General features: G+C 51.4%; 1 protein-coding gene across 7 annotated transcripts in view; it reads left to right on the top strand.

Moving 5' to 3' along the window:
* The window catches only part of LOC134164327 (protein CEPU-1), a 332,330-nt gene that overhangs the window by 174,450 nt on the left and 130,534 nt on the right, over positions 1-27,346 (top strand). For 2 of the 7 annotated variants that reach the window (XM_062619944.1, XM_062619942.1), the window contains exon 2: positions 25,078-25,162. In XM_062619944.1, coding sequence (XP_062475928.1) covers positions 25,078-25,162 — 85 coding nt within the window. Of the gene's footprint in view, positions 1-23,633; positions 23,993-24,120; positions 25,163-27,346 lie in introns of those variants that run through there. The other 5 variants (XM_062619945.1, XM_062619947.1, XM_062619946.1 and 2 more) reach the window with 5 other exon arrangements.

Raw genomic sequence — 27,346 nt, 5'->3', positions numbered from 1 at the left:
GAACACCACCTGGGGCTGTTGGGGTGCTGTATAGGGTCACACCATAGTACATTTGGGTCCCAAGTGTGCTCTGAGAACACAAAAGCAGAGGGGTAGGGATGTGCAGGACGTGACTCTGTAGCATGGTGCCTACCCGTGGTGCTGCTCCTCGGCACTGGAGTGGAATTCAGTGGGTTTCACCTCCTGCTGTCCCATGAGAACCCCTATTAGCAACACTGGAGATCTGATGTATCCTTTTGGATGTGAGTTGGGATGTGTCACTCCCTGCCTCCTTCAGCCTCCATAGGGTCAGCTTACTCTGCCCCAGAAGGGTGGCTTTAAGCAGATAGGCTCACATCCCTGGCTGTGGCATCCATCCTGAGCACTGAGCCTGACATCTGCCAGCCCTTGCAGATCCCTTTTTCCCTATGAGACAGCAGGAACCAGCAGCTCCCGAGCCATCCCTGCAAAGCTGGGATGTCATCCATCACCCCGGGGCCTGATCCTCAGCTGGTGTAAGCTGGCACCGTGTCACTGAGCTAATGGGCCAGCTGCTTGGTTGGTGGCTGCTGCTGCCTGTCCCCAAGCATCCGAGCTCTTCTCTCCCTATTCTATTCCTCATTCTTCCTTTTAATTCTCTCCCCGTCTGTTCATCCCTCTGTATTCCCAAGCCGTCCTTCTTTTTCTCCACGAAGCTAAGGGGAGGAAAGGAGCAAAGCAGTCCAACTCAAACGTTCTATCCAAAAAACATCCCTAAAATCTCACTAGGTTACATTATGCTCTAATAGACTTGAAGCCAATCTGCCTAATGCCACTGCAAAGGTCAATTAAATTCACCCTAAAAAATTCACTCCTGGCTCATTATCCATGTGGAAAATGAATTAGAAGAAGCACAAGCTGCCCCAGAGGTTTCTGATAGTTTCCTAATGAACATATCTCCTAATGAAAGAAAAGGAAAGAAAAGCATCGCCAAAAAGAAAACCCCATCAACTTTATAGGCATGTTTTGCTGGTCCAGTGGGAAGAGTTGGCATAACAACCCTGGCAGGGTGCTGTTGCCCACAGGGACTCACAGGCCACCCAGCAGCAGAAAAGGAAGCATTCAATCAAGTGACTGATTAATTGCAAGCTGTGACCTGAGTTGTTGGAAGTGGCAAGTTTGGAGGCATTTTCAGGCTGAAGATGCTCAAATGAGACCTCAGAGCAGCTTCCAATGTCTGAAGGGGGCAAGGATGCTGGAGAGGGGCTCTTCATCGGGGACTGTGGTGATAGGACAAGGGGTGATGGGTTCAGACTGAAACAGGGGAAGTTCAGGATGGATACAAGGAAGAAGTTCCCTGTGATGGTGCTGAGGTGCTGGAACAAGGTGCCCAGAGAAGCTGTGGCTGACAGGGTCTTTAAACCCTTACACCTTTGGAGTTGGAGTCACTACTCATCAGATCTTCATCCTCTCTTGTACTGTATGGATCCAGCCAGGTGTAGGGCAGAAATAAAGGGAAAGAAGTTCATTAGTCCTTTGAGCATGGATTCTATTCTGCAACCCACTGTTCATAGTGCCTATAGTGCACTAGGAAAGGTTTCTTCGATGAGGATATAAACCACTAAAAACCAGCAAAGGTAACTGGAAATGAAATGAAATGAAGGGAATCAGAGGGAATAAAAGCATAAGGATGATTTTGTCCAAATGAACGCATTCCCAAGGGAAGCTTAAATTTCATCACCATTCTGACCAGAGAGGACAGGTCATACCCCCTCCTAAAGGATGTGGGATACCTGGGGATCATCCTTGGCTGGATGGGGGAAGTTTAGTCTAAGTACCATAACTGAAACAGGTTGTAACTCCAGTCTGAGCTGCTGCTTTTCTTCCAAGACGCTGCTGGGAGTTTTCCTGCAGAGCTGCTGCTTTGGCACTGGGAAAAGCTTCAGGGAAACTTGGAGAGTGGGCAGAACTCCCTTCAGTTTGTCTTTAATTACAGCACGGGAAGGGCTGGTAATTACAACACACCTTTCCCTTGCACAGCTCCTCAGGTGGAATCAGCGCTGGGAAAGACGGATGCTAAGCAGGAGCGTGGGGTTTGCCAGGAATGCTGTTGTGTTGCTTGGGAATGAGTGGAGTGAGGCTGCCCAGATGGCAACCGGGTTTGTGTCTGGCAGAGGAAGCTTTGCAGAGCAGCTAGGACAGGGAATGCTGTTCTTCCCCTCTTGCTACGGGTATTAGGTGGGAGCGGGGGAGGCAGCGGTATGGTGCTTGCAATGTCAATTATTAGTGTGTTTAGTAAATTACTGAGTAAATTGGCCCTTAAAGTTCCCAACTGCGTGTCCTCTCTTGCACTCCAAGCCTGCAGCTGAGTTGTTTACACTCTTTCAGCAGGGAAGATGGATCAGCTCTGTCTCAGCTTCTGGATGTCTTGCAGAGAGGAGCCTGAGCTGATCCTCACATCGCTGCTGGGCTGGGAGATGAAGGCAGGGTCATGCCCACAAATGGGGGAGCCCTCACCATGGCCCGAGTTAAAGCTGAAAGAGCTTTAACTTGACCCCAGGAACCTGTGTGTTCTTGCTATACACGTGTCCACGGGTACCCAGCGGGGTCGGTGCTGTTTGTGTGTGTGAGAGCATCTCCCATGGTTCTCCTGATTGGTTTCCCTCTATGTGCTTTTGCTCTGTGAGAGCTGTGCTTGGTGTGAGGAAGACCCACTGGCACAGGGAGGGGGGATGTTCTTGTCCTCCCTTTCTCACAACAGCAGGCTGGAGGAGTTGGGGGTAAAGCAGAAAGGCAGGTATCCATGTGATGGGGAGGGAGGAGGATGCTCTGCCGGCTGTGGGAGATGGGTGAACTAATGCTGGAGAGACTTGGCCATGGTCTACTGCTCCATAAGCCAGCCTGGGGAATTCACTTCCCTCAATATCTTTACCCATGCCTGATTAAACAGCTGAGAGATCCTTGCACATGAGCCTTAGGGATGCTTCCCAGCAAGAACAACCCTGCTGAAGGGGTTTGATGCTCTTGGTAGGCTCATTTCAAAGCTCTGGGGGAGTGCAGTGAGGGTGATAGCAGGTCTGCTTGGCAGAGAAGCCGGTCCTTGTGTGCTTTTGGGTTAAAGCTGCTCAGGTTCTGCCCTTGGGACTTTCATTCTGGGGTTCAAATAGCAGCAGGATGAAGATTTGGGGTTGAATTGGGACTGATCCCAGGCCAGAGTCCCTTTCTGCCCTGTCTGCTCTGCTCTGCTGGCTGGGATATGCACGCTCTGCTTTCCATTCCCAGGCATATTTTCCCTTCTGTGCATTTCCAAGTCTCCTTTTGCCTTTTCATGTGTACTGTAAAGGTCAGCCCATATCTGGAACATGCTTTAAATTTACACAGAGAGCAGGGGGCAGGAAGAGAAGGGAGGGTAGTGCTGAGCTTTGCTGCAGAGGGAGCTTTGCTGCTTTTTTGGCTGTTTCTATGGATGGATGGAACACAGCCCCCAGACCCACCTGGAACCTGGGAAAACAGCCTTTCGTTAGCAGAAATCCCCCACAACACAAGCTGATGGCATTGCAACTCTGTTGGGTCTGTATCAGCCTTGTCCTTCCCCTCTCCTCTCCCTGGGGAGGATGCTCGCCTCCGTCAGCATGCTGCTGTCAGCTGGACCACACATCCCCTCCTCCTCCTCTGCCTCCTTCACCTCCTGCTCCATGCTGGGCTGGGTACCACACATCCAGCCTGCTTCCCCTTCCTGCTGCATCCTGCATCCCTTGCACTTTTCCCGGGATCACAGGGGGATCCAGGTTGGCAGGTCCAGCACCATGCCCCCTCTTATGTCCATGGCAGGCCCTTCCCTTGCCTGTCAGAGCTGCCTCCTCTCGCCAGGACCTGATGCTGCTTCGTTTCTGCTTTAATTTCGCTGCCGTTTCGCGACAGCCGCTGCAGGTCGGGAGTTACAGAAAGGTTATTAGTGAGTGATGGGTATTGACATCCTTAGCAGTGCCCTGACCCCATCAGTCTCGCTCTGTTCTTCGTCTTCCTTACGCTTGCCCTGGTTTGTGTGGGTTTTACGTTGTCCTCTCTCACGCACAAAGCTTGCTTCATCACATTTATACCCACAGTCGCAGCTGGCAAAGCAGGGAGGGAAGCACTGATTTCCCCTGGTTGAGTGCAGCCACAGAGGGAAGCTTTCATCCTCTGGTGGTTTTCCTATCCCAGAAACCTCATGTGCTGCTTTTCCCCCCTTGTTTTCTTGATCTGTTGGTGCCTTTCCAAACACCCACCTGGATTGTCTTGCTGGACAAACCAGTGCCCCTTGTGCAAGGGCTCGGCATCAGGAATAAACTCATCCCTGTTCCTATCCCCAGCCCAGCGAGTGCCCTCTGCAGACATACTCTGCAAGGATGAGAGCTGGCCTGGCAATGTGCACTGTGGGCAGATGCAGCCTGAGATCACAGAATCATTAGGGTTGGAAGGGACCTCTGGAGATCATCTGGTCCCCAGTGGATGCTCAGGAGGAGTTTGGGAGGAGGAGGCAGCATCTCTACCCAGTAATTTAAGGAAAGAATTAAAGAATCCTTATTTATTAGGTGCTGATGATGTACCCTGATGTTTTCCTGCAGTGCTTTATAGGGCTCCTTTCATGACGAACCCCATAAACCCCAACCATGAATAGCTGCTCCCTGATGGGCAGATAAATCCAGGCCGGCAGCTCCCGGACCTGTCAGCCCATCACTGCTTCATCTGGAAGGATATAAACCTTTGCACAGGCTATTTGGAAATATGGCAAAGCTCATTTTAAGCATGCCTTATCTCTCCATTGAGAAGCTTCTGTGGCTTAGGAAGGCTGGGTTTCCTTCCCTCACACAGCTTGTCTGTGTCTTTGCTCCCTATCCCAGCGCTCTCCTTCCCTCGATGCCGCGATAAGCTGGCGTGACGTTATCAGATGTGCTGCAGCACTAAAACTCTCAGCACTCCAAACTTCTTTTGCTTTATTGTTGCATCCATAAAACTGGCTGGGAAAACTGCTGAAGCAGTAACCCTGCTTGGTTTTAAAGGCAGCTGCAAATCAGCCCCACTCTCCGGTGCAGTACTGAGCTGGTTTTATGAGCCCTAATTAAACAGGATCTGCCCTGTGGTCTACCTTCCACCCAGCCTATCTCTAGGATGGGATTTAACTGCTGGGGTTATGGTTCTGCATCCGTGGGCTTTGGTCCCCCTGGAAATGGAGTGCAATAGGATGGTGAATAGATTAAGGTGAACGGAAACAGCTTGTGCTAAGCTGGACATCGCACTGTGTGTTTCCGCAAGGGTCTTAGCTGCAAAATGCACTTTGGGGATCGAGGCAGCCAAATTGAGGGCTGCAGAAGGATTGTCTGACGCCAGTTTGTGAGGCTGAAAAACGGGATTGGGCATTCAATATGGGAAATACTCATTTAGGAGGAGCACCTCTAGGATGTGGCAGGGTTATTGGAGGCTCCTGGGTACTGCTGCCTGTAAAATATTAGAGCAGAGGGGAGCTTTGGAAGCTTCAGGCTGCCTTGAGGCTGTCTGGTGTTCCCCAAGGATATGGGGATAGTTTTCCCATGGAAACCTTCCCGAGGTTTGCTTCTCCTGCTATTTCTTCATGGTTGCAGGATGGGCAGCTCAGTCCCTCTGCATCTCCTCTGCCCCAGGGGCTGAGCGAGAAGGGGAAATACCAGGTATGAGAGAAGCATCCCTGTCACTTGCCGATTTATGTGAACCCTCAGGTCTTTCCAAGAAAGCAATTTCTATGATATTTCTCTTGGCATTTGAAAGGGGGAAAAGTGTTTCCTTCATGTGTTCACTGCTTTTGTCCTTCACTTCCCTGAAACGATGTTGATTTCTCTGTCTGAACGAGTAAACCCTGCCTTACAACCCATAAACAAGAGGTGGGGAGGAGAAGCAGAGGGTACAGATGCATAGTGCATGTGGAGAAGGCAGCACAGGGACCCCACCATCGTATTTGCATGGCCAGGAGCATCTTTAGTGGTGTCCTTAAGGACATTGGGGTGTTTTGTGGTCCACAGGCTGGCAAAGAGCATCCTTCCGCGCAACTCTGTGTACCCAACTTTGGCTCCCATAGATGTGCCATCCACAAGCAACAGTGAAATAGCAGCAGCATCAAGGCTGGGCTTAAATCTTTACCCAGGCTCCATTTTTCTTTCTTTAAACGCTTACAGAATAAATGGAATTTATAATCAGAAACCATAAAATCTCTGATTTATGGCTCGTCTTGATGACAATATTTAATAACTCGTGTATATTTTATTACATCTTTTTAATGCCCTGTTGTGGAATTTTACTTAGGCATTTCACCCTCTATATCAACCTGTCGCAGCACAGATGGGCGGACTTTTTGCCTTGGGCTGATGATGGGGCCAAACGTGCTCTGGGCTTGGCTCTTCCCAGAGCTGCCGTCACTCTGTCCAAGCGTGGGGCTGGATGTCCAGCCACGGTCCAGCTTCTTCCGAGTGCTGCTCCCCACATTGCAGATCCAGTGTTTTTCCGTGCCCAGGCAGCTCTTTTCCAACATCCCCAGCCAAGTTTTGGTGCAGGCAGGGAGAGAAATTCAACTGTAGGGGCCTCTCTTCCCTCCTCAAGGACTTTCTGCTTGGAAACGCGGATCTATTTAGGTTACTGCTCAAGTGCATTCTCCTCTGGAGAGCACTCCCTGCCTTTCTGGGACCATTAGTGCAAATTAGCTGATGCATCCTATCAGCCCCCAGCCTGCTGCACCCAGGGTACCAATCCTCTTCTCAGCGCTCACATGGGGAGGAGAAGCTCATAAGCACTGTAGCTGCATTCTGGCTTTGTTGAAAAGCAGCAGCTCCCTCCCTGCATCCATCCATCCCTCCCTCCTTTCCAGCTGGCTTTTATAAGCGGCTGCTTCCCAGCCCTGTGCTGCTGGATACAGAGAGGGGAAAGGGGATGGGAGGCAAATCAGGGTGGATGTCACTTGAGAGTTGGTTGGACGCTGCTTTGGGTACCTGCATCCTGTTTAGTGCCAGCACAGAGACAGGTTGTGCTGCTTTCAATCTGGGATAGAAGGGACTGCAGGTCCGGGGCCACATCGACCTGATTTTAGCCCGGTTGAGCCTGGCAAAGCAAGCCAGGAGTGGAAGGAAACATCCCTATTCCTCCTGCTGAACGTGGTGCGGTGGTTTGATTTTCTTGCTCCTCAAGAAGGCGGGTCCCCCAGCCAGAGCATGAAACGAGGGTGAGAGGATGGGGAAGGAGGAATGCTGTAAGCACAGCAGGTCCAGAGCTGGCAGGCACCCCTCGGAACGTGTTCATCACGTCTGTGCAAGGCTGGCTCTGCTGACAGTTGCTGCCCATCCATCCGGCGCTCCCTTCGCATCAATGCTCTTGGCAGGAGCCGGGCGGGCAGAGCAGCCATGTGGAGAGGAGGAAGAGCAAGCAGCATAGCAGCAAGCTCATGATATGTGGCTGCTGCAGGGATCAGCTTTTTTTTTGGGGGGGGGGGCAACAGCAAAACAGCATCAGGTGTTTTTCGGGTACTGCACAATGAGGCTGTGGGTGAGCACAGGGGTTGTTGCCTTGAATGCTGTCCTCCTTCCTTGTCTTAAGACAAGTTAAGTCTGGGTGAGGGTAGTTTTTTCCTCGTCTCCAAAGAATTAATGGCTTGGGAGAAGCTGAATATCAACCAGATGATGCTGGCTGGACCAGACTGGATTGTACCCACTGGTGCAACAGTGATGGATTTGGTCAGGCAGTGAGCATCTATTAAATGCAGAGTGATACTACTGATGGGGACGTTGTTCCCTGCATGGAATAGGTGACCCTTGAGAAAGGAGCTTTACAACCCCTTGGCTCTTGCATGGAGAAAGCAGAAGCACCAACTCCCCTATTTATATGTACATTTATGCAGCTGCCAGTCTGCTGGGCTTGGGTGCTGATGGTTCTTCTTGCAATGAAAACAAAACTTCAGCCTCCTTCACAATGTTTTGACAGTTTGGGGGCTTGTTGAGCGTTGATTTGTGGGGCTCCGACTGTTTTGCAAAGCAATAGACTAAATGCTTGTGCTGGGAAATCAGCCACCTTCAAAAGGGCTCCTGTTCCCTTGCAAAACACTGGCAGAGTTTTCACCTGCATGTTTTGGCTCCTCGGATACGAGGCAGGAATCGTCCTGGGAATTGTGTTCTTGTTGGTTATTCTGCTCTCTCGGCTCCTGCCTTGTCTCTGCTAGGAAATAGAAAAAGGCAGAAATGAGAATAACTCCAGGCAGCTGCCACTGAGAAAACATCCTCAATACTAAACATGAGCTGTGCTTGTGGGCTTGGTTGGTTCTGGTCTGAGCAAAGTCATTGATGCCAAACAAAACCAGACTGAATGGCGCAGGTCTCAGATCCCAGGGGTTTAGAGGGGGTTTTGCCGTCCCTGATGCAAAAGCATTACCCCAAATTCCCCTGCCTGGCTGCATCTGGGGTTCTTTTAATTTATGGATATAAGGCCATGAGCAAAAAGGACCTTAAAGCTGTGTCAGTCCCTGGGAGGAGCAGGATGATGGTTACTATTGAAGCTGGGGAGGTGGCTTCCCTGAGCATGCACATCACAAAGCTGGGCTGCCTGGCTCTAGTGCTAAATTATAGCCTAGCAAAGAAGAAGCCTCCTGAGGAGGTGTGAAGTGATCACAGCCTATAAATACCTTCCAGGTGATGTTAGGAATGAAGAAAGGAATAATCCCTTGTCTCCAAAGGCAGCAGGACAAGGAACAGTGGCCTGGAGCTAAGGAAGAGGAAGATTTCCAGCCTGGCCATTAAGAAAGTGCCCTGCAGTCGAGCAAGAGGAGATTCCCCAAGGAGGGACCTCAGGCGCCGGGCGGCAGCGCGGGAGACGGGATGTTAATGGGATGATGAAGGGAAGGATCTTTAGACAATGCAAGAGGTCAGCCTGTTGACCCACACTGGCTCTCTCCTGGCCCTACAGTCTATACAGTGCCATGATAAATTCCACTTACCCTACTTTACTGCAGGCACTTTATAGCTCGGCTTAATGGCTAGGAAATCTCTTCACTTCACTGCTCCCCTTAAGACGAGAGGGCTGTCTGTGATCCTTGGGTTTAAGCAACAATTCACTGTCTGCCAAGGGATGATGCCTTTTTATTAGCTCCCTTCTCAGAGCATGGGCTCTTGAGGTCTTGGCTCCTCTTTGCCATGGATTTTTCCCTTTCTGACCTCTGCTGCCTTGCAGATCTGCACAAGCTGCCTTTAGGAGCCTGTCTTTGGAGTTTGCTTTCTCCAAGGGCTGATTTGGCAACAGGGCTATGAAAGCAGAGATCAGATGGGGTGGCATGGGGCTCCTTGATAGTGCTGTGACCCCTTTTGATACCAACCCAGAGAGCAGGAATCTGCTGCTTGAAGGTGCAGGGAATGATGCTGGCAGCAGATGTGTGCAGTGCTACCAGCCCTCCTATTTTTACTGCAGGTCTCATAGGTGTCATCAGGGTTGATGTTTCCTTAATATTACTGGCATAGGTAACTGCAGGAATCTGGGCTTTGGTTTAGCACCAGCTTTGAGATGCTGGGGTTGCAGAAAAGCACAGGAATATGAGGGGAACCTGCAGGCTAATAAAACCAGCCCATCTTCCTTATAGGTGCTTTGATTCTAGATGTCAAAATGAAGGTTGGGAGGGGGGGAGCAGGAGAGATACGGATGTGTTCAGGGGAGGTGTAATGATGGAGGGATGGTGCTGTGTTGTAGGGCTTGGGGATGTGAAGGATGGGGAGCTTTGCCCAAAGAAGTGGTGAATGCCCCATCCCTGGCAGTGTTCAAGGCCACGTTGGACAGGGCTTGGATCAACCTGCTCTAGTGGGAGGTGTCCCAGGGGGTAGGAACTGGATGATATTAAGGTCCTTTCCAACCCAAACCAGTTTGGGGTTCTGTGATTCCGTGGTCCCTGGAGGGCACACAACCATGTTGAATGCTTTTATGTAAGCAAATTGGTGACAGGCAAGGGAGAGATGGCATTTGAGGCTGTGTCGCCATGCAGGTGGTTTGGGATGAGCAGCGTGTCCAGGAGCAATGCCCAAGGTTGGGGATGAGAAGGCAGCATCCTTCCAGCTTGCCTTAAGGCTGAATTCCCCAGGGAATGACCACTTCACTTGGCTTGAGCAGGGCATGAAAGCCAAAAGAACACATGTCCCTTTCCAGGGGCTGTCCCAGTAAAGAATCAGCCGGCAACAGCAGGAATTGTCACCATAGGTGGCTCTTTGTTAATGTGATCTGAAGGGTCCCCTTGTGAATGCATCCCTGTGGATGCACATTGCATCTCACCAGCTCCTGGTGCTTGTGTCAGGTGGGAGGCTGATGCACGAGAGGTTGTCACGGTGTTCACATCCCCACCTTTTCTCTTTGCCCCTATTTGCCCATTCCCAAATGCATGAGGGCATCCTTAAGGATGCAGAAAGCCACCTTTGAAAACTCTGGATCTTCCATTGAAGCACTTTTCCCCTTAAAAGGAACCTTTATGACAAAACCATGCAATTTCCTGGGAGAATTTCCATTTTTTTCCCCCAGAGAAATTGGTTTTCCATTGGGAAAACCAAAATCTAGGGAATGGATGGTTGCCTGGAAGGAGCTCAGTGGTTTGGCTATCTAACAGCTAAGCCAGGAGTTGTCCTTGCTGGCCTGTTTGGAGCAATGGGGAATCCCTGTTCCTCCCAGACCCACTTAGGAGGCAACGTGCCATGTTGTAAAGGGAGTTTGTGAAAGCCAGATGGCTATTCCATGAGCTGGAAGTCCTTGTAGTGGCTAAAAGACTACTTCCAAAGGGAGGGAAAAGGTGCATTCCATGGAAATATTTTTGGGGGGGGGGGGGGGATTTTTGCTGAGATGGGGAAGTTAGGGGAGATTTTTATGCTTTTATTTTCATTAATATATATATTTAAGTTTCAGTGGCTTTCCATCTGCTCTCAATGTGATGTTGTTTCTGCAGTCAGCGTCTGACTTCTTTATTCCCCTCAGGAAATTTTCCAATATCAATTCAATTTTGACTCTCACAACTGCATGCATTCCATAGGGACCCTATTCTGTGGCCTCACTAAAGAAAATGAGTGTTTCCCACTTTAAAAACATCATTCCTAATGAAAGATATCGTCAACTTCCAGCCCTCATGGCTTAGCTGAGCCCTTAGTGGAGATGGGGAAGTCATTCCTGCAACAGCTCAGCCCTTATTTCTCATGGAAGGTGTGCTTGCTCCTTGCAAAGGATGGCTTTCCCTGGGTGAAACTGCACCCAGAGGGACTAGAGCCACGAGCCACTCCATGTGGATGCAATTCCATGAGCTGCTCCCTGGGGATGTGGTCTCATCCCACAGGGAATTGCTTTCCTCTGTAATTGTGCTCTGCATGGCTTATGCAGAGGCAGCTGATAGAGAATTTAGCCTGGATAGACCTAAAACAAAGAAAAAGAGGGGGAAAAAACCACCCAAAACTAACCCAGAAAAGCAGCAAAATCACAGTTTGTGATTGTATTTTTGTGCCCACACATCTGCTCTGCATAAATCTTTGGGAATGCTGGAGGGAATAGTCCCTCGTTGCAGCGATGTGATGTGCACCAGAAAGGGTTTGGGTTATTGGGAGGCTTGGCTGAATTCCACCATGGATACAATCCCTCACGTCCCCTCTTATGCCTGCATCTTCCCATCTACCACCTTGTAGCAAGTGTAAATAGCACCAGGGAAATAGGATCGGGTGGAGATGTGGAGCAGTAGGAGACACAGAAGTTACATGAGGTCTGTCTGCCTAGCTGTGTTGAGTAACCTGTTAGTTCGTGCAACACTGGAGGGTCCAAATGGGGTCTGATGGAGCTGGGTGGAAGTTATCAGCTTGATATCTACCTGGCTTCATGGTCTGGGTATAGGGAAGCCCTGGAAAGGTGCTGGTTAAGCTCAATGGGCCAAAACCCCATTGACTCAAATCAGAATCAACTCAGTCAGAAAAGACCTTGGAGATCATCCAGTCCAACCTTTACCCTGTCATTGCCAAGCCCACCACTAACCCATGTCACTAAAGGCCTTGTCTACACAGCAGAAAGCCATGGCAACACCTGGAAAACTCTGGAAGTTCCTGGAAAGCTGGCTCTGGGTTGGGAACTTGGGGCCTGCTCCTTTTGAGTGGAGTGCTCAAACCCATCCCCTGTTTGTGGTGGCCTCATGGCTAGCAGATAGCACATCCCTCCATCAGAGGTGACCAGCACAGCACTGGGATAGATGCCCAAAGGAGCACAGTGTGACTGGGGAAGGGGTGTACCCATCCCTGCAGCCAGGGCTGGGTGTTTTTTCCTTCCCCACCTCATTCAGCTTCTCAAAAGTACATTGGCTTCTGATGGATGCTTATACCTCCCAGGCAACTGAGTGCAGGTCTTCCTCCTTGCCTGAACCCCTGGACCACAGAGGGTGAGCATCCCTGTGGGGTTAGGGATGTCTGCAGATGCCTGGAGCATTTCCATTCTTACCTCTTCTCTTGATGCTCTTGTCAACGTGTGTCCATTCTTTTCCTTTGCAAGTCAAGTGCTTTTATCCCTCTGCATCTACCTTATGAGATTAGGCGTGAAATAGAGGGTTGTAGCATGTATAATAGCAGGGCTGTAATTACCTTACAAATATAGTGTAATTACACCATGGTAAGGCTTTAGAATAACCTCATCACCACCCACTAGTCCCTGTAAGAGGAATTTCTCTACATTGCAACTCTTAAGGTTACCTCCATCTCCACAATTGTGCCTTTGGCTTCCTGGGCACCGGGGCTGCCTGGTTTTAGCATTCAGTGGTACCACTGATTCTGCACTTAGACTCTAATTAATTTCCTAGCCCTGGAGTTCTATGAGAGGAGTGGAAATTACAGGTGTGGGATGCTCAGCTACTGTATAATCACACCACGACTGCAGGGTAATTGCACCCCTTATGCTGTGAGCATGCAAACCACCTTCAAGTTTTGGTGGGAGCTCCCCTGACTCTCTTGGCACCGGTTTGGTTGGGCAGAGGGAGCTGAGCTGTTGCACATCGCTCCAGTGAGGTGCAAACCTCCTCTGCTTAAAGCCTGTGGAACAGCATCCTGTGTGATCCATCCCACTTGAGGCTTCAAGCCCATCAGCCCACAATGGACACGATTTAGTGGCACCGCTCAGTCCGGCTTTATGAGCAACCTGAAGCTTATTGCTTGGACATCTCCATCCCCTCCACTCCATTAAAACGAACAGAGCCATTTCTTTGCCTTTTGGAGCTTGTTGGGATGCACAAGCACTGTAACATAATGGGGTTTTATTATTACTAAGCTCCCAGCGCCTCTTTCCCTGTCAGTATAATCGGGCTGATGAAACGTCCCCACCGCTCATGGGACTTGGGAGGACAATTTGGTCCGGTTGCGTAGCATTTGGAAGAGGTGAACTGCTGGTTGTTGTTATTTATTATGCATCCGGTTTACTTAGCACTGTGTTTATTGAGCCTGTCTCCCACTCGTAAATGCAGGATACAGTTCCCAGCGCTGCTCCCAGTGCCAGGGATCCTTCTTGATGCCACTGAGCTGCCAGCTGGACTTGCTGCGGACTCCAGCTCAGGACAGTGGGCCAGGTTCCTCCCTGGTGTAACATCACTGCATTTAATTAAGCTGCACCAGGGAGGAATTTGGCCTGTAGCTGCGTGCTGATGCCAGTCAGAAGGCACAGTGGGTGCCAGCAAGGGCTTTGACAGCCCAATTTCATTGCGGGACAAAAGATCCTGGTGCTTTGGTGTGGGGTAGAAGTGTCCACTAATGGGGAGAGAAGAGGGAATCAAGCAACATGCTCATTATAGGACTTCAGGTCGGTATTCCATGTTTCATCTCCCAAGGGGGAATGGCTTTAACCTGCCAGAGGGGAGATTGAGATGAGCTCTTAGGCAGAAGCTCTTCCCTGTGAGGGTGCTGAGGCGCTGGCACAGGGTGCCCAGAGAAGCTGTGGCTGCCCCATCCCTGGCAGTGTTCAAGGCCATCACTCACAGCATCCCTTTGGCCACCACCCACCAATCCAGTACTGGTCCTCGCCGTTATCCGCACCAGCAAGTGCTTCCCATCGCTTCCCAGTCACTGCCCGGAGGCAGCTGCTTCCTGGGGAGATGATTCAGTTGCCTGGTTCAAAGCAGAGTGGAACTTTCCGTGCTGGCAGATCTGGGGCAAAGCTTTAAGAGTGTTTTCCCCCTGAAGTGAGGCACATCCAGGGCTTGCAGCCCTGGGCTTTCATCCGCCTCACCACAGGCAGTCAGGAGCCGCTTTCCTCTGAGCTGGCTTTGCCATTTGAATATCACCTGGGGCGCTTTAGGGAGAGGCTCTTGCTCTCTAAATGCAGGGGCACTGAAAAATATATGTGTAATTTAGTCTAAATGCAGCAAAGTGGTGGATTTTAGTGCATCTCCCCCTCCTTGGTCTGCTGAGAAGATCAGCATGTGATGCGAGGAGGTGGGTGCTGTGATGGGATGAGGTTGTTGCAGGGATGGAGTGAGACAGGTGCTGTGATGGGATGACATAGGTGCTGTGGTTGGCATGACATAGGTAATGAGGCTGACATAACATAGGTGCCGTGGTGGAATGAGATGGGTGCTGTGTCGGGATAACATAGGTGCTGGTGGGGGGTGTGATGAGCTGTGATGTGATGGAATGAGATGGGTGCTGTGACATAGGTGCTGGTGGGGGGTGTGATGAGCTGTGATGTGATGGAATGAGATGGGTGCTGTGACGGGATAACATAGGTGCTGGTGGGGGGTGTGATGAGCTGTGATGTGATGGCATAGGTTCTGTGATGGAATGAGATGGGTGCTGTGATGGGATAACATAGGTGCTGGTGGGGGCGTGATGAGCTGTGATGTGATGGAATGAGATGGGTGCTGTGATGGGATAACATAGGTGCTGGTGGGGGGTGTGATGAGCTGTGATGTGATGGAATGAGATGGGTGCTGTGTCGGGATAACATAGGTGCTGGTGGGGGGTGTGATGAGCTGTGATGTGATGGAATGAGATGGGTGCTGTGATGGGATAACATAGGTGCTGGTGGGGGCGTGATGAGCTGTGATGTGATGGCATAGGTTCTGTGGTGGGATGAGGCGGGTGCTGTGATATGATGACCTATGTGCTGCGATGGGATGAGGTTGTCACCAAAATTCCCTTGGGTGCTGATGGGTGCAGAGGGGGATATACCTGAAGCTCAGCCACCCAAAGGTTTGTATCTCCCACCATCTCCTCTACAGGGCTCATATTGCTTCCACCCTCCTTGCTTCTTCCCTGCTGGCCCTGGGATCTCCTCCCCCGAGGCTGTGAGGTCCTTTGGTACCCATGCGCATCTTGGGTTATGTGAGGACACGGAGTGCGACAGGTTTGGTGACAGCAGGGACATGTGTGGAAAAGCAGACAGTTGGAAACTGATAATTTCATGCCTTTGCCAGGAGGGGGAGGGAAAACCCCCTCCAAGACCCTGCAAATTCACTTTGTTTTGCTGTTCCAACACTCTTTGCTGGGTGGTGTGTGTGCTAATGTGTGCGCTGGTGTTGTGGCATTATCCTAACACAATATTCAGATGGTTCCTAACAGAATTTGTGTTTCAGAAGCTACTTGGAAATGTTGGCTTGGAAACAGAAGCATAGTGTTAGGAGCCTGTTTCTCCCAGGGGATAACAACTGAGTTGGGATTTGGAGTGTGGGATTAGTGTGACTTCTTCTAGCAGGGACAAGGCTCCATAAATCCTTGCTAGGACAAAACTCCCCTTTGAGAGCAGAATGAGCTCCCTAAATAAAGATCCAGAGGAGCTCTCAGTCCCTTGGTGCCTCTTCCATATGGAAAATACCCAGTGGGATGTTCAAGTCTGTTTGGAAACGGCAAAGCTTCTGCTCTGCTTCTGGACCCGTGTCAGCATCCCAGCCCTTGTCTCCCCACCCGGCACCACTGGCTCCATGCCTGGATTCCAGACTTGAGGCTCTTAGGCCTTTATTCCCCCTGAAATGAGCAGCAAATCAATGCAGGCCTAATAAAAGATGATTGGGAATTGCTAATAAGAGCGTGGGGGGGCAGCCCTGTCTCCTGGAGCCAAGATGAGTATGGATTTTCTCGGGCCAGGGACTGTAAACACTTCTGGATTCCCTAGGGAAGAATGTTCACCTTTCCTTTGCCCTCATCTTTCTCCTTTCAAACAGGAGCCTGGTAATGGCAATTAGCTAGGATTAATTAGTTGGCAGTGGTAGGGAGGGCTCAGCTTCAATGCTGGGCTGTGGAATGAGGGTGTGTGGACAAGGAGCCTCTTGGTAAAGAGACTGCGCTGGTCCCCATCCCATAGCACCTGTGGAGGGATACGGAGGGGATGAATTAGGTGATGGCACAGACTGGAAAGCCTTGCTGCAGGGCTTCAATCTGGGTTCCCCATAGCTGCTCACACAAGGAACACTTTATGGCCTCACATCTCCCCTGCTCCTCTTCCTCTGGCATCAGCCACAAGCTTACTGCCCTGCAGCCTCCTGGTCACTAATAGATCACCAGTGATAACGTGCTCCTTTGCTCTGTATCCTGCCCTTCATGTTGGTGGTGCTGGGGGATGATGGATGAAATTCAAGCTGGGTTGATTCAGATGAGTTTTGTTCACCTTGTAGAACAGGCTGTCACCAAAAAGAATAGACCTCCTTGGTTTAGTGCCCTGAGAGGCTGTTGGGTGGGTTTAGATCCTCTTCCAAGGAAAGAGGGGCTTTTGAGGAAGACTGATTGCAAGCCATGGCATAAATAATAAGTAGGACTGTGTCTGGAGGCTGTGGTCCTGCCATGCTCTGTGTGGCACTGCTGCTTTTAGAGGGACACTTCCTGATCCATAGTCCCTAAGGTACAAATGGATGTTGAAGGAGCAGAGGGTTGCTAGAGTGTCCTTTGACACTCATTGTCCTAGATGGCTTGCGAGCTAGTTCATGGAAGGATGCTGACCAGGATGCACTTTATCATCAGGTGCATTCAAAGGGGCTTTACTGGGAGAGGCAAAACCCTGCTAGGAAACTGCTCACCCTTTGTGTATACAGTCCATGGCTTGGACTGTGAATCTCAGGTCATGATGCCCATCTCTGCTTGGCCTCTTGGTCCCTCTCCCTTGGGATGCTCTGCTGTCTCCTGCTTTGGGATTCATTGCCCAAAGCCCCCTCCTCTTTCATGCCCTGCAGCAGCCCACACATGCCTATGGCCCTGAGGCAAAAAGTCTTAATGAGGAGAAGGCTTAACCACGTTTATTGAACTGCAAAGAAGGTTGGTTTTATATGCTTTTATTGGGATATAAAGACAGCTTTTATAACCTTTGAAAGAGGCATAAAAGCAGCTAGGGGCCTAGAAAGCACACACCAGTTGAAGGCACACGAATGCCTCCAGCATTTCTGGGGCAGGTATCCTGCATCACCCTCTTCCATCCCCATTCTCTGCCTCCTCCCTCATCCCAAGCAGCGGGGCTGTGCTGGTTGGGATGCAGTTAAACGCAGCATCATCAAAGCCAGGAGGATGCTCCTTCAACCTCTCCTATAGCTCCCGGACGGAGGTCTGAAAGCATTTGGTGTTGCAGGTTGTTATAGCCCGACCTCCTCGTGCTGGCACGCTCCTCCTGAGGTGGAGCTGGCTTTCCTCCCTGCGGCAGGAGAAGAAGTGCCTTTTCCCTTCCCTTGTTCACGCAGCGGTCGGTCTGACGCGACATTAAAAGAGGAGAGTGACCTTTACACTGGTCTCCAGCTCCAGGGAGGGGAGAGCTGAGCCCCCACCTGCAGCCAGGCACATCTTGAATGTGGATAGGTCATGAGGCTCCGTTAGCTCCATGCTATCTCCCAAATAATAAGCTTCCAGGGAGAATTCCATGGGGTTGTAAGAAGGACGGGAGCAGGAGCAGCTGCTTCTAATTTCAGTTCATGGGGACGGAGGGGATGCTGAGAGCACCCCGCATCCTCTGCACGTATTTTTCATCATTATAGGCAGAAATGCCACAGTGCTGACAGATATTAATGCAGTTCACGCCGGGAGAAAATCTTCTTCCCATCAGACTCGATGTGCAGCAAGAGGGCAGTGCCATTTGCAGCCCTGGGGAGGATATGTTTGAAAGGTGATGTGTTTTGCAGCCAGGAAGTTTCATTCCAAGCCTAAGTTCAGTTTGGGGAAAGGACACCTCACAGCATCCTGTTGAGGACCATGGCATCACTCCATGCTGTACCACGGCCCTGGGTGAAGGTGTATTTGGAGGTTAATGTGGATTAGGGGGTACCTTTGGTGATTCAGTTGGAGTTTGGTAACTGCGTGTCACCATGGGGATGTCATTGCCCCATGTGGCAGGTTTGGTGACCTCGGGTCCCAACCCATCCCACAGTGGTGCCCTGAGGTTTGCAGACTGACTCTGCTCTTCCTCGTGCCCCTCAGCCTCCTTTTATTTGCTTATCCCACTAAATATTCATCAGTAACATTTAAGACAAAGGAAAGAGATAATTACAAGGGGAGAGTTTTTTTTGCAGTATTAAAGGTTAACAGAATTCTTGGCATTTGTGCCTTGTCGATCTCCATGTAATTATGCTCATTTCCCAGCATTCAGAGGCGACCGTGCCTGGTACCACTCAAAGATGGTACCCCGGGAATTAAATTTATGAGCTCATTGCTCAGAATCTCCTGATTCCAACCAAGCATCCTGCTTAATGGCAGGACTATTATTAATGTTATTCTTGGATGCAGAGTGCCGCGAGGGGCAGAGGCCCAGCAGCAAAGCTACAAGTGATCAGGCAGCATGAGGAGCACTCGAGTGATGGTTGGAAGACCCCACTTGCAGCACTGTGTGCAGTTCTGGTGTCCCCAGCGTAAGGAGGACATGGAGATGTTGGAGCAAGTTCAGAGGAGGCCAGGGGATGAGCAGGGGCTGGAGCATCTCCCATATGGAGACAGGATGAGAACACTGGGGCTGTTCAGCCTGGAGAAGAGAAGCTGCGTGGAGACCTCAGAGCAGCTTCCAGTGTGTGAAGGGGGATACAAGGATGCTGGAGAGGGACTCTGCATCAGGGACTGTAGGGATAGGACAAGGGGTGATGGGTTCAAACTGAAACAGGAGAAGTTCAGGTTGGAGATAAGGCAGAAGCTCCCTGTGAGGGTGCTGAGGCGCTGGCACAGGGTGCCCAGAGAAGCTGTGGCTGCCCCATCCCTGGCAGTGTTCAAGTGACTGATATAGGTCCAAAGGCAGTTGCAGCTAAAGGTTAATCAGTGTCTGCAGGAGAGTCTCATTTTCCAAGGCAGCAAACACCGGGCAGTGGGTTGGGGCTTCACTGGGTTTGCTCAGTGGTATAAAAGGGGGATATCAGGGGCTCTGTTTTTCCTATCTGCTTTTTATGGATCATTATGGTCTAAATCAAGGTACCTGCTTCTCTCCTGATGCCTGCTTTGCCTGGACCTGGTGGCTTTCTGGTAAGGGTTTGCTGGGCAAAATGAGGTGGAAAGGGGGTGACTGTGGTTGTGGGCCATTATCAACCAGGGACATCGATCTTCTCGCTTCTCCTTGGAGTTTAGGATGCGTGTGTTGATATCCAGATGGGCTGAGAAAGGCTTGGCTTGGTTTGTCTTATTTAGGGCTATCCGAGGAGATAGCACAGCAACTCTTGGAGCTGCTTTTCCAGAGCAGGACTCACAAATACCCCCAAATTGGGGGGAGAAGCTCATGTTATTACGTTTAAGGTTGCTGTGCTGGCTATGGTGGGAATCGGGACGTGGCTGGCTTTGCTTTTTCAGCCTATTCAGCATTCTCACTCTTCCAATGTGCAAATCCTCCTATTAAAACATAAAGTGGATTGAGTTGTGGAGCACAGGGTTAATGTCATGTGCTTATAAAATGCTATTAGATGGCTAATGGCAGGATTTTATCCCTTGTCATCAGCTGGCTCTGGCACCTGATTGATGCCGATCAAATGCTGCTGTATAGGATGTCTTGCAGGGTGTTAATACAGCAACGTGCATCACAGCAGCACAACAAGAAACAGATTTGTGGAAAAGAAATATTGATTTGTAGCAAGGATCGATCCCAGTTCATAACTTTCCCCATGCCAGCGTGGCTCAATATCTCCTCATTAATTTTCTTTCTCTCCCTGTATGGATGTTTAACATTAAGACTGGATGTACAAAGGTTTTCCCTTCATAAATACACATGTGTTGGCTGGGCTGTTGTAAAAGGTTTAAAGACTGAGACATGTGATAGAAAGGAGTAATCCGAAAGGAAAAGCCAGGCCTTTGGCTGCTCATCCCTCTGCGAGCTCGTGTCCAAGCTTCAGTGCTGCCTGACCCATCTGCAGCATCAGCGCATCCTCAGGGATGTTGCCCTGTATCCCTGTGTGCAGTAAGGATGTCAGTGTTATACGTGGGATTTTGGCAGCTGGTGATGGGGTTTGCCTCTTCCTCAGGTTACCTCTTGAGATGTTGCAGGGAGGTAAATCCTATTGTGGCTTTAGCTTTGAAAGCACCAGCTTGGGACAGGCTTTTGCAGCCTCTTGCAGGGTGGCTGGTCCTCCCTCTCAGCTCAGGGCAGGCGTTAACTTGGACTGGAAGATACCAATCCCCGTGCTTGCTTTAAAGGGCAAAGTGTTCCTTTTTACCTGGTGCAGCAGATCCCAGCATGGCTTTAGAGAAGGCTCCCAAAAGCCCACTCTATTCACGTTTAATAGGACAGTTACTGTAAGTTTATAGAAATGCCAGTTAAACATTAACAACATCTTTAGCAGGGATTAATAGGACTGCCCTTTAAACACTGTGAAGAGGGTGCTGGTAGCCCCCACTTCTTCCAGTGCAAGGACTGAGGGCTGAGTGCCCATGAGGATGCTTCTTGCATTCAGAAAACCGGCCTAAAACCAGCCCTGCCCAGGCAGTTTCTCCAGCTCAGCACCGGAATGCCTTTGGGGCCTGAGGGGTTCCAAATGGCTCCAGCCAAGTAAAGGCTCTCAAGCATTGTTTCTTAATTGGGCCACCATTAATGAAGGGATAAATGAGTCAGTGCCCTTTGTGTCTGCATTGAATGGGTGTAGACATTGAGGGCTCAGTAGTTAGTCAGGAAAAGCTCCCCCAGGCCCATTCACCTGACTGAAACCAAAGAAAACTAAGCACTTTCACCACTCTGAGCTCCTTGGGCAGTAAGGAATAGCAGGATATGTGATAGAAGGAACGTTTTCATTCTGAAGGAATGAGCCTGAATGATGTTTCTGCTCATATCTGGCCATTTCCGATTCAATTTCGACTTGGGGTTAGAGATTGTCATCTCTCAGCTTCCTGGAAAGGAAGAAAGGGACTTAAAAGGGAAAATCTGGTTGCACAAATTGCCTTGCTATGACCTGCTCGAAAGGAGTTTCTTTAGTAATGAAACCTTTCGGTGTGGGCTGGTTAGTATTGGCTGTGTAGATGTTTGCAGGTGTACATGCACAGGGGGTGTGGGAGCCCTGCAAGCAGCTACAGGCACAAGAGATGCTGAGAAAGCGGCAGAAAGTGGTGTTTTACTTGATAAGGAACCTGAACTGTAGTTTTGCATCTGGTTATCAGCCTTCGGGACCACTCACATCTCTAGATTAGAAGCTTAGGCTTGGTTTTGCTCAAAAAGCCTGAGGTTGGGGCAGTGTTTGCCCCAAGGCTCCCAGGCTGTGCAGTCCTTTTGGTGTCCCTTAGCATCTGTGGGAAGCCAAATGCCATGGTTCTTCAGTAGGAGGGAGTTTTGGGGACTGATTTATTGCATCAAGACTCCCCTCCCCATCTCTCCCTGCTCTGATAGAGATGCTCTATCTCTATGCACAGGCTGTTGCTTCTTCCAACCCCATCCCTCTCTGTGGTGTCAGCATCCTTCCAGTTGCCGTCTCCCCAGGGAAAATCCTTTCCCTTCCTCCACGCATCCTGCTGCTGCTCTTCCCACCGAGCAGCTCCATCCCTGGCTCGCTCTGCTTCTGCTGCCCTGTTTGTGGTCTCTGCCAGGAGAGGGGGGCCTTTAGCCTTGCTGGAACGAAGGAGACGGATACGGAGATGAGCATACAGCTAAAGCGTGCCTGTGCTTTGCTGCTTCTCATCTCCTGCCTGTTGCTCGCACTGAGAAAGAGCAAAAAGAATAAATACTTTTATCTAAGTGGGAAGAAAGGGAAGGAGCTGAAAGCAAGGAGCTGCATTCCGTGCTCGGGTTGGTGCTGCTTTGCAAGCGGCTGAGCTCGGCACTTCGGCTGCTGCGGTCAAAACCCAGCGAAGGAATAAAGACTCCCTCATCCCCAGAGGAGGCTACAAAGCTCTCTTTCTCTTGCTGCCGAACCTTCACAGCTGGACTCAGTTGCTGGCTCCTCTGCTGCTGGAGCAACTGAATTATTTAAAGGAACCTTGATTTGCTTTTCTCTTTGCTGTTTTCGTGCCTTGTGTTTATTGTCTATAGATATTTTTATAGTCTGAAGCAATTACAGCTGTCAGGAAAGAGACGAGCTGTGACAGCCTGATTTATATGTACATTGTATGTCTGGGAGAGAGGGGGGAGACAGACCAAGGATTCTGCTGGGCTGTAGTATGCAGGAGCCAACGATCCTGGGTTTAAATTCCTTGGGGTTTAGCACACAGCCTCGCAAGCTCCCAACAGTGGGCTAAAATCAGCCTTTCCAAGGGCTGAAGCCACTCATCAGGTCACATTCTGCCCCGACCTCGCATGCTTTCAGTGCAGACAGGTGCTTGCTTGCATGGTTTAAGATGTTCTTGCAATGATGGCCCAGAATGAAATGTTAACTGGCTCTGGTTGTTGGAATCCCATGGGTTTTGCTGGTACTGGAGGTGGTCCCTGCCCATCCTGAGTTGCAGCCTCACAGAGAGAACAGCCTCTTGAGTGGTGATGGCTTCTTGGTCCAGCAGCGAGGAGGTAGGATAGCAGGGTCCCCATCCTGTCAGGGGTGCTTGGATGCTGCAGCATCACCAAAAGCAGTGTCTGTGCAATGCCACAATCCTATTCAAGCCATTCCACCCCACCACTGATCTTGCTTTTTAAACTGAGGTTTCAGAGAGCCCTCCCATGTAATTTGTGAGCCCAAAGGAGCTGCTCGAGGCAGGGCCTTATCCTTCCCCTATCAGCCCAGCCAGAGTGAGCTGCCGAGATTGAACTCCTCCTGCCATGAGATGGGAAAGCTGCTGTGCCCTCTGGGGAAACCAGTACTAAATTCAAGGAGCAGAAAGCCTTCAGACAAGGAAGAAGCAGAGACTTGCAAAGCAACCCCCTTCTCCTATGACCTATCAGCACGCACAGTAGTAATAAAGCTTTATTTGACTGAGTGTTTCCTCGGCCCGGCGCAGCTCATAATGTTGTAGAGATTAAATAGCACAGTTAGTGAATTAAGCAGTAGTTTACAGGGAATTCGGAGGCTCCAGGGATTAGTAACGGGCTATGGATCCTTTCACATCTAGGTCACCACTTGGAACCCTGCTCAGGTTGGCAGCGAGTTGTAAAACGAGGAATAATTGGTGCAGTGTAATAGCTGCCGAGTGCACGGTGGGGAGGACTTTGGATATGGTCCCGTGTTGCAGGGAAGTCATTGGGAACAGTGGATGAAAGAGGAGGACTTCTGGTTTCCCTTAACGTGGGGCTCGGGGGGGGGGATTCCACGAGTGCAGCACCCCGAAAGCCACCACTTACCTCCTGGCTTTGTGTTTGCTTTGGGACTTAGTGCTCTGCGGGTGGCTCCCAGGCACCTTTTTCCAGCAGGAAACTCTGCCTGGCAATATTAATGGGTTTTAGCCACTAGCGGAGGGAAGGAGGAACTACCAGGCATAAGCAAACGTGCTGTTTGTTAAATTATGAGCCGATAAAAAGTACGCGGGGACCGTGCTTGTGGCTGGGGAGGAATTTGCCACTTAAGCTCATGCTGTGTGTTTGGGAGGTGCAGAGAACCAGGAGGGCATCTCCTGCCCAACTTTAAGGGGGAGGAATGGACCCGTGCCTCAGTTTCCCCTCCTGCATAGGGCGGGGATGGTGCAGAGGTAGAGGAGGGCAATGTTAGAGGTGCTGGGTGCAGGTAAGAGTGAAGGGAAGGGGGGAAAGGGGTCCCTGTGCAGCTCGGTGCGGCGGGGGTTAAAGGCTGGCGGGTGAAGCGCGCTCCGCCCGCCTCGCTGTGTGTGTGTGTGTGTGTGTGTGTGTGTGTGTGTGTGTCGTGCGGGTGTTACCGGGGTGTGCGGGAGCCCGATCGCCGGTCAGGGATGGAGCCGCTGCCATGACAACGGCGGGCAGTCCGCCTGCGCGCCCGGGGATGCTGCCGCCCGACCGGGCCGGGATGCTGCTGCTGCCGCCGCCGCCGCGGCCCCGCCGCTGAGGACACGCTGGGGGCTCCGCCGTCCTGACACCCCTTATCCTGCACCCGACGTGTCCTGTGTCCTGCATCCTGCATTTGCATCCCGCCTGGACCAGCGCACCTTTGGGACCCGACAGCGGGGGCTAGGGGAGAGGAACTGCCGGGCTGCCTTTGCCCGCTTGTGCCTTCTTGCGTCTGGACCCGTTGGCTCGCTCGCTCCGGGCGTGTTTTGGTGTTTTTTGGGGGGTTTTCGCTGTTTTTTTCCCCCCTTGGACTGCCTCCGCTCCGCGCTGCGGGCTCGGGATAAGAGTGCGCGAGCGGGGCGCAGCCGGGCGGCTCCCGCCCGTGCTTCCTCCTCATCCAAGTGAGCCGCGGACTGCTTCCCGGGAAGAGCCGGCTCGCCCAGCGTCCAGCACCTTTGCCACTTCTCCTCCTCCTCTTCCTCCTCCTCCCCTCCGGCCCTCCCGTCCTCCTCCCTCACCCAAGGATACTGGGGACTCCCTCCGGATGCCGCTCGGCAGGCTCAGCGCTCGCATCCTGCCTTGCCGGGGGCTCTCCTGATCTCCGTGGAGCTCCTCATCGCTCGGCCCCGGTGGTTTTGCTCCCCTCCTTCCCCACACACACGCACCCCATCCCTCCTCTCTCCCCCCCTTCATCCCCTTCTCTTTTCGCTCCCGGTGGCCTGGTCGGGTGTGTTTTTTGCCTGTTGGAAAAGTCCCTGCTGCCCAGGATGGGGGTCGGTGGGTGCTTAGCCCTGCCCTGGAGGTGCCTAGTCGTCCTCTGTCTCAGGCTGCTCTTCCTTGTGCCCGCAGGAGTGCCCGTGCGCAGCGGAGATGCCACCTTCCCCAAAGCCATGGACAACGTGACAGTGCGGCAAGGGGAGAGCGCCACGCTCAGGTAGGAGCACCTGCATTGATGCCTTGGGGGGGCTGGAGTGGGGGGGACTCGTGAACCGGGAAGGCAACCTGTGCCTTCAGGAATGTGACTCAGTTTCCCCATGGGGGAATGCGTTGTTGGTGCTGCAGCAAGCGAGAAGGAGCTTTGGATGCCAAGGGATGGGGTTTGGCTTAGCCCCCCCCTGCTCTGAGTTGTCTCTGGAAAGTTACTGGGGATGAAAACAAGGGAGTATGATTCCTCCTTGGTCTCCTGCTGCCTGTAGGCATGGCTTGGGCACTTTGGCTGTGTTCTGTGGGGGTAAACACCCCTCTGCTCCTTCGCGTGTGTCAAAGCAACCCAGTCAATGGAAAGCAGTTGTTGTTGACCCCCCCCAGTGGGATTTTATCCAGACCTGGTGCGATGAGGGAGTGCAGGATGGTGCTGCGCTTCCTTAAACCCTCCTGATTCCACGGGTTGCTGCTCCCTGTCAGGATTAACTCTTTGTGGTAAAGGGAAATGTGGGGCTGAGCATTGCGCCGGGGTCCTGTTGCCTGCAGCGGCAATTTGAGGGGTGCCAAGGAAACTGTGATTTTAATCAGCCTAACTTCTGCGGTGTCTTCTACCCGGATCCCCATCCCTGTCCTCGCAGCAGATGGGCGCAGTCATCCCAGAGGATGTTTGATAGGGATATTAAAAAAGCAAAGGCAGGTTGTAATTGCAGCGCTGGGAAAGCGGCGCTTGCGGCTCCAGCACGCTCGGGAGCGAGTGACTTTGCTCCGTGCGTTGCATTGGTGACACCAACATCTGCGGGGCCAGCTGGGTGTGAGCAGTGAAAGCCGCACTCCGGCTTGATGCCAGCGAGTGGAAGAATTCCAGACAGGTCTGGTTTGGAATAGTGGGAAGCCTTAAACTCAGCTCTCGGCTGCCGAACCTCTTATCCCTTCCCAAGCCCTTTGCGTGTTCCCGGGAAGGAATGAGCTGTGTTATGGCCATTCCTCTGGTTTTGTCTTGTGTCGTGTTTGGGTGAAGAGGCTGGAAAATGGGTGGCAAAGGTTGGAGGATGAAGTGTCTCACTAATTTACATAACTGAGCTTGGCTTAAGTACTAAGCGGCTCCTTTCCTTGCTTGAAGTGTAAAGCTCTCCCAAGCACCAAAAATCCTACAGATATTGCCATGGGGGTATTAAAAAGAGAGGATTTGGGGGATATTTAGGGTCTGGGCAGCAAAACACATAGGGAGATGGGAGCAGCAGGGTGGTATGAACACGGGTGCTGTGCAAACTTACTGGAAAGAAGCGAATTGCTCTGGTAGTGGGGTTCGGCAAAGGGCTTCCAGCACACATCATCCTGGTGCTCGCCCAGTGTAGGCTCTGGGTGCTCACCTGGTGCTGATGGGAGAACAAAGACAAGCTGGGGTGAGTCAGCAGGAGGGATGTTCTTCTGTTGGAGAGGCCTGGTGGGAAGAGGGACAAATCCTGTGCCGGGGAGGGAAGGCTTGTCATCACCCTAAAGCTTTCCTATGCGCATCCCAGTGCGGCTGGGATGGTGGCAAGGAATGCCTGCGTCCCTATGCAGGCGTCTCGTCATTCCGAGTGCGCCTCAGGATGTGGGCTTTGGGGTGCGCAGTCTGTGCGGATGATATTCCTGCTGTCCTGCCCCTAGAGCAGGCAATCAGTGCCTTGCTGCTCCTGCCAACGTGGAGCACTGGTTTAGTAGATGGGAGACTGTGTTTTGCACTGGTGTTTTGAGGTGGTTTCATTCTGGTTTGAGATGGGAGGGGTTAGTGTGGCAGGTGATGGTCCCTTGCTGCATCCCTTGGTCGGTCCTGATCCCTGCAGCCGTGCTGCGTTGTGGCAGGAGCCAAAAGCACAGGAAAACCACACGTTTCCAGAGGAGGAAATTAAGGAAGCGTGAATCTCCCCCTCCCAGCCCAGCGTATCCATCGATCTGTGGTGTGGAGTTAACTTGTTTGGAATAGCAATGCTGCTCACAAAGGATTCAGTGGCTCCACCACTGCTTTTGGTCCTCTCCCCAGCCCTGTAACAATGGCAGACAGAGAAGGGTGCATGGGAGGGGGTTAAAAAGTAGGATTTCCTCTTTTTCCACTCATTTCCATGCGAGGTGGGAGGACAGGGAGTCGCAGCCAAGGATTTGGAAGGGAAGAGATGTTTCTAGAGGTCCCTTTTTAGGTTTTCAGAGCCAACAA

Source organism: Pezoporus occidentalis, unplaced genomic scaffold, assembly GCF_034315485.1.
Source record: "Pezoporus occidentalis ecotype Australia unplaced genomic scaffold, CSIRO_AGI_Poc_V1 ctg216, whole genome shotgun sequence".
NCBI classification, from domain to species: domain Eukaryota; kingdom Metazoa; phylum Chordata; class Aves; order Psittaciformes; family Psittacidae; genus Pezoporus; species Pezoporus occidentalis.
The sequence above is the reverse complement of the archived record's forward strand: the minus strand, read 5'-3'. Positions and strand labels throughout refer to the sequence as shown.